We start from the raw sequence: 13,268 nt of genomic DNA, 5'->3' as shown, positions 1-13,268 counted from the left end.
CGGCCCCGTGCCCTGCGCGGCGATGCCGCGGCAGCACCGAGACCCGACCCCGGGCAGGAGGCGCGTGATGCAATTACAGTGCCGGGATTATTTATAGCTCTTGGCTCCGTGCGCTGGAAAATGCTGCCCAGACCGCTCGGCAGAATCTGCTCCTTGCGAGGGGCACGGAAACCCACCCCCACCCCCTGCTCTGCTCCTCTGTCCTGTCATTTTTGCCTTTCAGTCCCAAAGTTGTGGGACCCCTCCGCCCCGGTCGCAGGCGTGCTGGGAACTCCCTCCCCGCTGCAGCTCAGGGCTCTGCAGGGCGCTGGGACACCCCGCTCCTGCGGCCCCCTTCTGCAGCATTTTGGGGGGCTCTCCCCATCCCCGGATGATGCTCGGTGCCATCACGGTGGCCACAGCCTTCAGCTGAGGCTGTTGTCCTGTGGCCTGGGGGTCAGTGGCGGGGGCCAGCGCGGCCGCGCCACGAGGAGGGTGACACGCGAACCTTGTGGCCGTCCCGGCGCTGGCAGGGACAGAATGTGCCGGGGCTGGCGCAGCCCTGCGAGGGCCGGGATTAGCTGCGCCGCTGCTGCCTCCGGCCCGGGCGCCCGTCCAGCTCCCAAAACAAGCACTGCCTTCCCCCATCCCAGCTGGGCTGAGCCCTGCGGGGTGCAGCTCACCCCAGAACCTGCCGAGGGGCACCCGCCAGGGGCTGCTCTGTTGGCACGGTTGGTGATGATAAATCTGGATTTTGGCCGAAGAGGGATGCCCCGCTCTGTCTGTGCGCTGGGGTCGGGGTTCAGGCACTGCCCAAATTCAGCATCTTTGTGCCGGTGGGGTGCTGGACTCGCAGCGCTCGCACCCTGCAGAGCAGCAGTCGGTGCTGATGGGGGCTTAGGGACACGGCACCCTGCCCAGCCCCAGGTTACAGGGTCCCTGAGCACCGCGGAGACACTTACAGTCCCCAGCAGCACCAGGCCTTGCTTTGGGTTTGCTCCAACCTCCGGCCCTGAAGAAGCACCAGGGCTGAGGGCGGCATGGCTTGGCCCTGGCAGCATCTTTGGCATCTGGGACTCTGAGGTTCCCGTTCATGCGTCAGAGCTGTGCCAGGGCTCCGGGAAGCAGCCGTGCACCCCGACATGCCGGGGCGGCATCGCGGCCGCCCTCCGCCCGCTGACTCAGCCGCCTGTTTGCCGGAGCTGCTCCCGCCCACGGAAACCGCAGGCAAAGTCCCCGCATCCCTGCGCCGGGGCTTTCCCCGCCGGCTCGACAGGAATCGCAGCTTTTCCCCTGCCTGGTGCGGGCAGCGAGCCCCTCCGGGTGCGGGGCAAAACTGCAGAGAAACCGCAGGTTTCTTTATTCCAAACCAGATTTTTTTAATGCCAAAAACCGGGGTCTGGAGCAGCCGGATGGCCGTGTTGTACGTGCCACATGTCCAGTCCCCTGTAAGCATCGTGCCAGCAACATGGTGACATCACCGGGACACCCCACAAACCCCGATGGTGGCCGGTGCTGCCGGTGTTGTCTTTGCAGCAAACCACCACCTTTATTCGCTATATCAAACCCAACCCCTTGTTTTTTTGGGTCTGACCCCTCATTTGGGGTCCCTCGCTGTTGGCACTGCCTGGCCCCTTGCACAGTTACTCCTCGCTCCCTCCCTTCCTCGGGCAATGGAAAATTTTTATGACTTTTTGACTTTTCTCCAGTTGTTTGGGAGCGAGGAAGGGGCCAGTGCCGCGCACAAACATGTCTATGTATAAACATTGGGGACCGCGCCAGGGATGGAGCCGCCGGCACCAGACCCTCGCCATGGAGCCGGGTGTCCCCTCTCCCACCGGGACCCCAGTGCGGCGTTCCATGCCCAGTGACCCGGAGCCGTCCCCGTGGGGACGCAAATATTTTGGCTTTGTTCAAAAAAAACAACAACACTATAAAAAAATAAAAATCCCGCCCCCCTCCCGGATCATCCAGCGGCCGCACGTGATGTGTTGGCACACAAACAGGGAGCTTGGGGACAGCCGGGGACGGGGCACGGCTCCCACGCCACGCGCGGGGACGGGCTGGACTCTGCGGGTGACACGGCCGTGCCCTGTGCCAGGGATGTCGGACTTTGCTCCCAGCGCCGCTCCACGCCCCGGCCGGGTTTGCCGTCACTCCCAGGCGCCGCTTCACGAATCGAAGAGAAGTCCCCATCCAGCCCCGGGTGGGTGCGCGGTCCCCACCACGTCCAGGGGGATGTGGCACGGTGACATCGCACGCCCTGAGCCCCGCAGACAAAACCTTGTTGGTGTGGCATTTGGCTCAGGGAGGAGCGAGTGGCACCGCAGTCACTGGTGAGCCGCTCTGGGGGTCAGTGGGGACCCAGCTGAGAGGCGAGGAGTGCGGGGCTGTCACCCTCACTGCTCCTGTCACCTCAGCCCTGCTCCAGGGCAGGAGTGATGGGGCAGCCCTGTCAAACCCTACGGTTCCGATCCCTCCTCCCACGCCCCAACCGCAAAGTCTTCAGAAACCTGGTTGTGCTGCTTTTTTTTTTTCCCTATCACCCTGCAAGAAGCAGCAAATTTGAGCTGATTTCAACAAAAAAAAACCCCAGACCGAGCTCAGTTTGGGGAGAGGTTGGTCCAAGCCAGCTCGCAGGGATGCCCACACATCACCAGGAGCCTGCAATGAACCCCCTTCCCATTTCCCAACCTCATTAGCAAGCCTGAACGCGGTTATATTTAAATGCAAGGGGTTATGTGGAGCAGGGAGAGGGATTTTCCTGCTGAGCAGCTGTGTAAATGCCACCGCATCCCGGCCCAGCGATGGAGGCAGCGATAGCCCGGGGGTCCCGGCTGGTTGGAGGTGGCTGCGCCGGGCAGTGCCGGTGGGGAGGGCGGCGGTGGCGCTCCCGGACGGTCCCGGAGGGGCTCGAGCCGGTTCCCTCCGCTTTCCCGGCGGTTTTGGCGTGTGAAAAAATGAGGGAGAGTCAATCTGCCTGCAAAGAGCCGGTAAACACCCTGGGAGCGGATCTGGGAGAAGGGGGGTTGTTCTTGGTCCGTATTTATCGCTGCAAAGCCGGCCTGGCGGCTTGCTCTGGCATGAGACAGATGGGGGAGGCTGCTGCAAAAAGGCGATTTTTGGGGGGCTCTCTGGTTATCGAGTTGTCCTTAGCTCAACTCTGGCCGCCTGCTTGAGCAAAATATGTTTATGCTGCAAAACCTCCGGCCGTCTCCGCTGCCAAGGGGGCAGGGAACGCGTGTGCCGATAAGGACTCAGCGTCCTCCCCTTCCTGATCACCCGATACTCAGGCACGGAGGCGGCCGCCCGCCTCCCGACACCCTCAGTTTATGATTTCTTTTGCTATTATTATAAAGTTTCCGTTGAAATAAAAACCAAAACAAGAAAAAAAATCCCCAAACAAACAAAAAAAAAAAAAAACCCAAACCACCCCATAATTCAATAGCTGTGGCTTTGCAGCTGCCAAAGCCTGGAAAGCTCCGGCCGTGCCAGCGGCTGAGCTGCCCCTGGGGCTGCCGGCCCTGAGCGCAGCCATCCGAGAGCATTCAAACTGCAGGGAGGAAAATGCCTCCTACCACGGCCCGGCCGTTCCGGGCAGGGAGAAGATGGGTTTTCAACCATTTCTCCCGGCTGACATGCTGGGGCTCGCAGCGCCCCAGCGGGGTTTTGCAGTGATCTGAGCATCCAGTGCCACCCCGAGGGCTGCTCCGAGCCCCTCCTGGTGGGGAAAAAATAGGAAATATTCACTTTCGCTGCTGCTTCAAGTCCTTTTCCGTGGCTGGGTTTGGAAATAGCCCTGGCCCGGGTGAGGCTGTTGCAGCTGACGTGAGCAGGAAAGAGCCGGGGCGGCCTCGGGGCCTGTTTGAGAAGTAGAACCGAGTTGTTGTTGTTGTTGTGACACCGAATGGTTGCAAAACGCCGGCGCTGAAACACCCGTGACTTTCAAAACAAGCTGAGCCCAGCTGTGGCCGGCGGCTCTCTGTCCACGTGTCCATCTGTCCATCTGTGGGCCCTGCAGCCCCTTCCCCGCTGGGATGCCTGTACCAGCAATGCTTGGGGCTTTTTTTTTGGGGGGGGGGGGGGGGAGAAGAATCCCAGAAGCTTTTTTTAGGGAGGAAAAGCCCCAGTTCCCCAGCTGCAGGGGTTTCCTACCACAGGAACCACCAGGTATCCTGCCCACGGGGGCTTTGCAGTGCTTGGGGGGGTGGATGAGATGAGCTGTCTGCAGCCCTTGAATTCTGCTTAAAATATAATAATAAAAAAAAATCCCAGGGATCAGTTTGTTTGCCTAGGGATTAAGTCACCCAATCTGCCTGGCAGCGGGTGGCATTGAGGAGGTGGTGGCAGCGATGGCTTTTTGCCCAGCAAATAATCCTGCTCCTGGCCACGGCTGGTGGTCGGGCTGGGCTCAAACTTCCTGCTGGCATCAGCTCTTCTCTGGGATGGGGTTTAGGGAGCAGGAAATGGTGCTGGGTGCGGGGAAAGGGTTGGGTGAGGGATGTACAGATGAGGGAACGGGCTGGGAAAGGGATGGATGAATGAGGGAGGGGATTGCAGAGTTGTGACCTTCTCCTCTGCCCGTGTTAAAGCCAGGCTGTGGCTCTGCAGGGCTGTTTCCCCGAGGCCGGGAAGCAGGTTAGACTTCTCAATCTGGGAGCAAAACACCTTAATCTGGTGTGAAAATATCAGTCTGGACCTGCAGGGATGGACTTTTCCTTCTGCAGGGGCTCGGACCCCCCAAGAGCTGATACTGATGGGGCCATAGCCGCTATTTTATGTTTTATCTCTGAGCTCACATCCCCAAAATCAAGAAGAAATGGCTTCAAGTCGCACCAGGGGAGGTTTAGGTTGGATATCAGGAAAAATTTCTTCATGGAAATGGTTGTCAAGCACCGGCACAGGCTGCCCTGGGCAGTGGTGGAGTCGCCAGCCCTGGAGGGATGCAAACGCTGTGTGGCTGTGGCACTTGGGGACATGGGTTAGCAGTGGGCTTGGCAGTGCTGGATTAGTGGTTGGGCTCGATGATCTTAGAGGGCTTTTCCAACCTTAATGATTCTGTCAAATCAGGGAGCCAAGAGCAAATCCCCAGGCTGCCGGCACCTCCCTGCAGCTCCTTCTGGCTGCCCCACCTGCTTCCTTGGGATGCAGTGCTGAATTTTCCACTCCACAAGAGCAAGCGGAGCCAGGTCAATCCATGTGCACATCCCCAGTGCCATTTGCTTTTGAGGACACAGCACTGGGACTCTGTGAGAATAGGGAGAGTAGGGGTTTTTCCCTTGAGGGCAGGGGTGCTCCACACTTGTGCCAGCAAATGGCATTGTCACCGGTGGTGTGTGGGCAGTGCTGGCACCACTGGGTGTGAACAGGGGACCCCATGGGATGACTTTGGGATCATAATGGCACTGGGCTGACCTTTATCTTCTCTGCTGGGAGGGATTTTGGCTGCTTATCCCAGAGCTGTGCTGGAAGGAGTCCCCTGCTGGGTGTAATGAGTTGTCCTCAGGCTGTGGATGGCAGTGGCTCTTGCCAGGCATAACCAATGCCCTGTGGCACGTCTGGGTGCTGTGCTGGGACAGAGGAGTAGGGAAGGTCACATCCTGGCTGCAAAAGCTGGCCTAGCGGCTGTCCTTGGGTCACCAAGCTCAGCGTGGCGCCTGGGGACTCATTTGGGAACCAGTCCTGTGAAATTTAAACTAATTAGCAAGCCCTGAGTTGCTAACTCACACTAATTGGCAAGCCTGGCTTGATTAATTTTCCCCAGCATGTCCATGGGCTTCACATGGCGCAGTGTTCCTGGCAGAGCACTGGCCAACTCGGGACAGGTGTGGGGAAAAATGCACGGGGCCATTGGTGGGGACAGAGCCATCGGTGGCGACAAGGCCATCCCTGAAGGCGTCAGGGGGGATGCGAGTGGCACCATGGGTGGGATGGATCCCTGGGGAGTGACTCCATGGGGGCAGTGAGGGGGGTCTCATGTCCCCTGCCTGCCCAGGGTGTTTTTAATGCAGCGGCCAGGCCTGGCTGTCCTGCTGTGAACTCGTTCCATGAGCTGGAATGATTAACTGGCATCAGCGCTGGCCCCGAGCCGGACCATGTGTTTACTGCTGCTACCCAACCGTGCTGAGCTGTGACCCTCAGAGCTTTCCCTCATCATTGCTCTGACCCCAAAAACCAGCTGTAAACAGGGGCCGGGGCTGAAACCCGAGTGTGCCTCCACGCCCGTTACCAGATACTTCCTCCACATGTGCCTGGTGTGCTCTGAAGTGAGCCTGGCATCGCCCAAAACCCAACAAATTCCCTAAGTCTGATCTCTGCGCTGGGTTTCTGCGTGTCAGGATGCCGGATATTCCCCCTCCAGTCGATCCCCAGGGATTTGGGGGGCTGGAGGAGCAAAGCTGCCGGGCACAGGGGCCTGACACACACTCCCGACGCACACTCCTCTCACATGCAGGGAGGCAGCGATGGATTTGCTCTGCCAAGAGGTTGGGAATCGCCGTGGGGACGTGGGGCTGGTGCCACCTCGTGGCTCCACCAGCAGCTGAGCCGGGCTGGACGCGCGGTGCCGGACGGCGGTGGGACGGCACCGGTGATGGGGGTCCTGCACGAACCCAGCTGGGTGAGACCCCCAGCCTGGTGTCTGGGAGCGACACCACGGCAGCCACCTCATCCCTGGAGCGCGGGGAATGGCCATAAATCCCACCGCAGCCGTCCCTGGCCGAGGTCTGGGTGAAGGTGCCGCCCTGGAGCGCTGTCTCCGCTCGGCATCGCCGCGGTTTCCGCCCGCGGGTGCCGCTGCTGCGAGCGCAGTTTGAACGAAATACTTTGCAAAACGTGAGCGGAGCCAAGAGCAGCAGCGAGGAGGCCGAGTGTCAATGGCTGAGACATCGTGGCTGTGCACCTGGATTTCCCCGTGTTGCTAACCTCACGCAGCTTTTTGGTTTTTAAGATTCTTTTTTGCCCTCTCAGCAAATAAACACCGCCGCGCCAGGCAGAGAAAACCACAAATTGCTTTTCATCTCTAATTCTGTCCCAGATAAGGCCCGAGGCGGCGGCGTGGCCCCACGGGAAGGGGCTGGGGGGGCCCTCATGGATCACCCCCGGGCCGGCTGCCTGGCTGCGTCCTCCACAGCGCCGTGGATTGAACCTCGGCTCTAAATCCTTGCTGTAATCTGCCCGGGTCAGGCGAGGAAAAACCATCTCAGCCCTGCTGCTTTGTGCAGTTATTTTAATCTTTTTAATGTTTGTGTTTATTTTTTAAATCTGGTTGTTCTTTTTTTCCTTTCTTTCTTTCTTTTTGAACTTTTTTTTTTTTTTTTTGCAGGTGTTTGGTGCTGGGGCTTTTTGTGTCCCCGCCAGGATATTTGTTCCAGGGGTAGCAGCCGGCTGGGATGAAGCTCTGCCTCTCCTCCCAATCCAGGCATGGAAATACCCTCGGTCCTGGCCAGACTCTGCAGCCGCCTTCGCTCGGGTTTTATCGCCGGTGAAAGGTTGAGGCTGGGAATTGCGTGGCCAAAACCTGTCCCGGCGCAACGCTGCACCCAGAGGGGTCGCCTTCCGTGCCCTGGAAACCAGAAACCCCCCTGAAAGTGCCGGTGTGACCGTGAAGCCACGGGCTGGCACTCAGCATGGCACACAGACACTCCGCATTCCATGGGACACCCCCGTCCCCCTCCTGCCGTCCATCCCCGCTGCTCCAGCCTTGGTCATGGCTACGGCACCGACTTCTCCGGCGAGGGATCCCATCCTTCCTCATCCCTGATGATGATGGGTTTGTCAGAGATGAGCAGGGCAATGGGGATCAGAGGCTGGTGCAGCCCCTGCCTTCCCTCCTCTTCCTCCTCTTCCTCCTCTTCCTCCTCTTCCTCCTCTTCCTCCTCTTCCTCTTCCTCCTCCTCCTCCTCCTCCTCCTCCTCCTCTCCGGGTTGGTGCCCGGTGCAGCTGGCGCTGCCAGAGAGTGGAGATCCCACCGGGCTCAGCATCTCCTGCCTGCGGTAGGCGAAGGGCAGCTCCCCCCCATAGCCCGGGGGGGACACCACCGCTGCCGCCGGCTTTTCCAGCGCGGGGCCGGGCTGCGACACGTCGGGGTGTGGCACCGCAGTCTGTGTGCCCGTGTCAGCCGTCTCCTCGCTGGGATCCGGCTCCGTCAGCAGCAGCTCGGCTGGGTTGAACCTCTCCGAGGGCTCCAGGAGGCCTGTCCGGGGCTGGCCCTAAGGGTTGGGTGGGTTTGGGGTGGAACGTCCCGTGCCAGGGCTGCGCATGGGCGTTTGGGGCTGTGGGATCTGGCCCCTCCTGCACCTTACACCTCACCTGGCTCATCTCGCCGGCAGAGAATTGGATGGCTTTGGTGCCCACGGGCTTGGGAAGGGGTGGGAAGAGGAGGCGGCGAGCCCTGGGAAGGGAGTGGTTGGTGAGGGGGTGGGCAGTGATGGGGTGGCCTGAGCGGCTTTGGGGACGAGGGTGCTCTGTCACCTCCTTTTGCTCAGGTAGCAGATGGCAGCTGTGACGGGGAGACCAAGCGGGATGCCCAGGTACTTCAGGTTGCCTCTCCACGCTGCTCCCTGGGGACCTGAGGATGGACATGGCTGGGTGGTGGCGTTCCTGCCCCCAACAGGGACACAGGAGACGTTTTGGGGTGAGGGCGAGCACACAGTGGAGAGAGCACCCCATGGGGAGTGCGGAGAGTGCGGGGTCTCAGCCATTACCCAGCGCCTTGGTCTGGAAGTGCCACCAAGCTCTGCAGGTCCCCTCGCTGTCCTCTGTCACCTCCCAGACACCCACCATGTGGGCTGTGCCAGGCTGGAGGTTTTGGAGGGTGTAGTTTGATGCCGTGGCATCCACTTCGCTGTCTGGGCAAACAAAACCGAGTGTGGGGCAGGCTGGCAGCTGCCTGCGGGCAGCACCCTCCTCCTGCCCCACGGGGATCGAGGTGTCCCACTCACAGGTCACGTTGTCCCCCTCGGCCGCGTGGCAGATGCGGTACTTGGCCAGCGCGCCGGGACAGGCGGCTCGTGGGGACGGTTTCCACTGGAGGACAACGGCGGCGTCTGCGGCGCTGATGTTGATGGGCACGGCCAGCGAGTCTGTGCGCAAAAAACCGGGGGATTATTTCAGGAACGCCCCTTCTGGAGTGAAACCAGGTGCGGATGCACAGCTCCCACACGCACCGTTGCTGGCGTAGTGGTGCCACAGGGCGAAGGTGGCCCAGCCCCGCTTTTCGTCCCAGCCGTGCACGGCGAGGCGGTGACAGCCCGGCGCTGCCAGCGATCCTGAGGAGGAACCGGGGGTGCTGGTTAGACCCTCTGACCCCGGGTGGGGGAACAGCGGGGGGCTTGGGGCGCTCCCTGCCTCTCTCCACGTGGATGCTGTTGGCAGGGAATTCCTGCCGGATGCAGACGCCCTGTTTCGGGGGCTCTGGCGGTGTCTGCTGCTCGAAGCAGAAGGTGCTGCCAGCGACCGGAGCTTCCCACTGCACAGTGACGGTGCTGCCGGCCACGCTGATCTCCTTGAAGCTGAGATCTGGGAGGAAACGGGGGATATTCAGGGTAGCCGGAAAAAACAACGCCCTGAGGGCTGCCGGGGGAGCTCGGCACTCCTAGAGGGGCGGGTACCTGCGCGCTGCTCTGCCGGCACACGGAGCTGCTGCGCTGGCCCCGGCCCCGCGGTGTTGACCGCGGTCAGCAGGATTTCATATTCAGCCCCGGAGAGGGTGAGGTTGTGCTCTGTCACCTCCCAGCCCAGCACAGTGTCCTTCTCATCTGACTCTGCACAGCCACAAGCCAACATGCGGACGTCCAGCTTGTAGGTGACATTCCTTTGCTCCTTGAGGACTGGCTGGGGAGGAAAAGGGGGTGACTCGGGGCATGAAATGGTGGCGGACACCCGGGAGGGCCCCCAGGGACGCCACTGTACCTGCCAGCTCAGCCTCAGCACCCGCTGCCCATCTCTCCCCAGTTTGCCCAGTTGATGGCTCAGCACTGGGCTTGCCAGGATTTCTGCAGGAGGAGCAAACCTGACTGAGCTATCAATGTTTTTGAGAGCTGTTGGGATCTCACCAGGCTCCTCTCCTGTTCCTCACCCTCGGGAACAGAGATGTTGCTGCTCCAGTCACTCCAGTAGCTGCTCCAGTGGTGAGGCTTGTGCCGGAGCTGGACCACGAAGGTGCCGTTTACCCCCAGGGCACAGGTCACTAGAGAGGGATGGCAGGGTCAGGTGGGGGTGACCCCTCTTTTCCCCAGCTTTTGGCCATCATGGGGTGCTGGGCAGGGAGCACAGGGCAGAGCACCCCACCAGGATATGGGAGCACCCCTGGGAGATGCTTGTCCCCAACACTCCCACAGGACAAACCAACCTGAGTCCTCTTCACCTGTCACCATCACAGTCTCACATGTCACCTGCAGAGACAACCGGGGATGGAGACACCCACCCAGTAAAACCAGTATTTTACTGGGACAGCAGTGCTGCCCTGTGATCCCCAAATATCCTAGGGGCTGGGAGACCCAAAAGGAATGGAGAGGACATGGTGGCCAGGGGGCCCCCTCAATGCTGGGACCCTCCTGGCAGCAATTGAAAGGGGTGGGGGGTCCCCAGCTCTGAGAGCTCCTCTGGGGACAAGCATCCGGATTTGATCCGTTGTCGTCATTAGTATAATCTGGGGTTTTGTCTGTGTAATCCCTGAGAATCATGGCCTGATCCTGTTATGGGCAGCAGCAGGATCCCATGGCCAGAGGACAAGGCAGAGTTGATAATGCAGAGAAACAGATGGGACACAGCTGGGTTTGGGGGGGGGACAGTGACATCACTGGGCCCCCACACTCCCTGGGCTGTCGTGATGCTCCTGACTGTCCTGTCAGCTGCTGCCAGCTCCAGCAAACAGCACTTTTACCTGTGTCCAGCTGCTGTCTCCCATCCTCCAGAAGCGAGCCTCCCGCTGTGGCGGCTGCTCCATGCCGTGGCACTGTGGCTGTGGCACCCTCACCCTCAGCTGGCCACCAGTCTTGGAGAAGGACATTCCACTAGGAAGTGGATCCAGTTTGACTGGAAAGATGAGGCGGTTTTGGGTGGTCTGGCTGTTCCTAGTGCTGGTGCTGGCTGCCAGCCAGGTCCCGGGGACACTCACCAGCCTTGTCGAGGTAAAGGGTGTGGTTGGGGGTCCTGTGGACCTGGTTCCCCCAGCGTGCCTCCACCCAGGCCGTGGTGTTCTCGAAGATGTACACTTCGCGATGCGGGGGTCTATAGCTGGTCGCCGTGCCCACCTTAAGGTGGCGGCACAGGTTTTGTTTCTCAAAGCTGGGGAGGGAGCGGGCACAAGGTGGGATTTGGGACACATCCCCTGGGTTCCCTCTCTCCGCCGCGCTGCCCAACTCACCAGAAGTTCAGGGTGTAGAAGGTGCTGCCGGCGGGACCGAGGGGTGGCCAGGAGCAGCGGAAAAGCTTGGGGGTGTTGCATTTCTTCCAGCAGGAGACTCCGTGGGCTGCGACGGTGCCTGCGGGACAGGGCAGTGGCTGGAGGCTCCCGCATGCCAAACTCCATCCCGTGCATGGAGGGAGCAGTGGTGTGGCTGCTGCCTGCTTGCCGTGTTGCTCAAATGGGGAATCAGAGCAGCTGCACCCCAGCTGGCGCGACCTGGGTGGCGACTCTCACCCCAAACCCCCTGTGTTCCCCCTCCCCAGTGAGGCAGCGCTGGCTGGTGCCACTCGCCCCAACTCCTGCCCGCTGCCAGAGGGGATTCACCGTCTTTACTCCGTCCCTGTGGTTTTGGGTGAGTATCTCCATCTCTCTCCGGGAGCTCCCCAAGTCTTATCGTCCCCGAATCATTCATTGAAAGTCTTCTGAAGTTATCTCTCATCTCGCAGCACCGCAAGAGCACTTACCGCCCTGCGCCAGCGCCGCCAGCGCTGCCAGCAGCCACCCCAGCATCGCCCACCCGGGATGTCCCACACCGGATCCGGGGCTCCGCTGCCCTTCCTGGCTCCCAATTCCCCGGCACCCCACGGGTGCCCCCTCGGCGTGGCGGCGGTCCCTGTGCTCAGCTCGGCTTCCCGCGCTTGGGTTTCCTCTTCTGCTCAGAGTGCGCCGTTCCCACGCAGGGCAGAGCCCCAGACGTGAGTGCGTGCCCCACTTTTACCAAAAGCAAAAGAGAAAGCAACCAAAATATCCCCCTTTTTTTGCCGGCACGGCTGCCGGGATGAGGCCACCCCTGCCCCGCGGCTGCACCGCATGTCCCGGCCGCGCCACGTGCTCCGGCACAGCGAGAAGCGCAAAGTAAGCGAAAGATGAGTCTTGGGGTTTTTGGTTGTGTTTTTTTTCTATGCACTCAGCGTGTTTCTGGACCTCTGCCCGTAACTGGGTGCACCTCCAGCGGCTGCTCCGAGGTTGGGGTTCTCTGGGTATTTTTTTTTTGAGGGGGGTCTGTTATGCTTGTCCCCAGAGCCACTCATTCCCTGCGCCGCGAGAACAAAGCCCCAGTGAGGCGGGAGAGCGCGGTGGCACCGGGACGCCAGAGCCGTGTGACGGGGCGGGTGACCCGGGACGGTGGAGCCGGGTGGCACCGGAGGCCGTGCACAGAGTGCCCTTGTTCCCGCAGAAAGCGGCCCCTTGTGCGGCCCCTCCTCGGGGCCGGAGGGCGGCGGTGGCGGGAGTGTCCTTGTGCTGGGACAGCGTGGACACGGCTGGGCTGGGGGCACAGAGGGTCCTCTGGCACCTCCTGACTCCCCTGTTTGTCCTCCCTGTGTGTCCCCTCTCCTGCCCGCCGGGGTGGGGGTACACACCAAGCCATGCTGTGCCAAACTGAGCCGTGCTGGGCTTTGCCGTGCCACGACAGACTGGACTGGATTGGACTGGACTGGACTGGACTGGGCCGGACTGGGCTGTGCCATGCTGAACCAGGCCATGCTGCGTCACTCCAGGCTATGCCTTGCTGGACCATGCTGTGTCAGACTGGGCTGTGCCGTGCCATGCTGGACTGTACCGGGCAGTGCTGCCCCAGGCCATAAGCAGCTCTGTGATGCGCTGTGCCAACCAGGACAGACCTGGACTGGACCACACCAAGCTCCCACTCCATGCCCTGCTGTGCCACCCCCAGGCATTGCCATGTGGGGCTGTACCATGCCAGGCAGACTGTGCCAGCTCCAGGCCGTCCTGTGTGTGCCAGAGCTGTTACGCTGGGCTGTGTCAAGCCAGAAAGGCTGTGCCAGGCCTGGGCTGTCCCATGCTGTGCTGTGCAGGCCCCGTGCCATGCTGTGCCGTGCTATGCTGTGCCATGATGTGGCAGACTCTGCAGTGCTGG

General features: G+C 61.1%; 1 protein-coding gene across 4 annotated transcripts; it reads right to left on the bottom strand.

Annotated features, from left to right (window-relative positions):
- Nucleotides 1-7,209: 7,209 nt before the first annotated feature.
- Nucleotides 7,210-12,332, bottom strand: IL12RB1 (interleukin 12 receptor subunit beta 1). 4 transcript variants are annotated; one of them, XM_048287997.1, is made up of 14 exons: nt 11,854-12,331; nt 11,348-11,465; nt 11,099-11,268; nt 10,865-11,016; nt 10,331-10,373; nt 10,058-10,168; nt 9,892-9,974; nt 9,591-9,813; nt 9,328-9,498; nt 9,147-9,248; nt 8,685-9,062; nt 8,452-8,548; nt 8,290-8,371; nt 7,214-8,189 (listed from the first exon to the last, which is right to left on the bottom strand). In XM_048287997.1, the coding sequence occupies exons 1-14, from the start codon at nt 11,897-11,899 to the stop codon at nt 7,692-7,694; spliced, it is 2,274 nt and encodes a 757-aa protein (XP_048143954.1). In that variant the 5' UTR covers nt 11,900-12,331; the 3' UTR covers nt 7,214-7,691. The 4 variants fall into 4 exon arrangements, with proteins under 4 accessions (XP_048143955.1, XP_048143954.1, XP_048143952.1 ...); XM_048287996.1 differs by having other exon boundaries at nt 7,216-8,189; nt 8,685-8,828; nt 8,922-9,062; nt 10,865-12,329; XM_048287998.1 differs by lacking the exon at nt 10,865-11,016 and having other exon boundaries at nt 7,210-8,189; nt 11,099-12,332.
- Nucleotides 12,333-13,268: the final 936 nt, after the last annotated feature.

This window comes from Corvus hawaiiensis, chromosome 28 (genome assembly GCF_020740725.1).
Source record: "Corvus hawaiiensis isolate bCorHaw1 chromosome 28, bCorHaw1.pri.cur, whole genome shotgun sequence".
Lineage (NCBI taxonomy): Eukaryota > Metazoa > Chordata > Aves > Passeriformes > Corvidae > Corvus > Corvus hawaiiensis.
The sequence above is the reverse complement of the archived record's forward strand: the minus strand, read 5'-3'. Positions and strand labels throughout refer to the sequence as shown.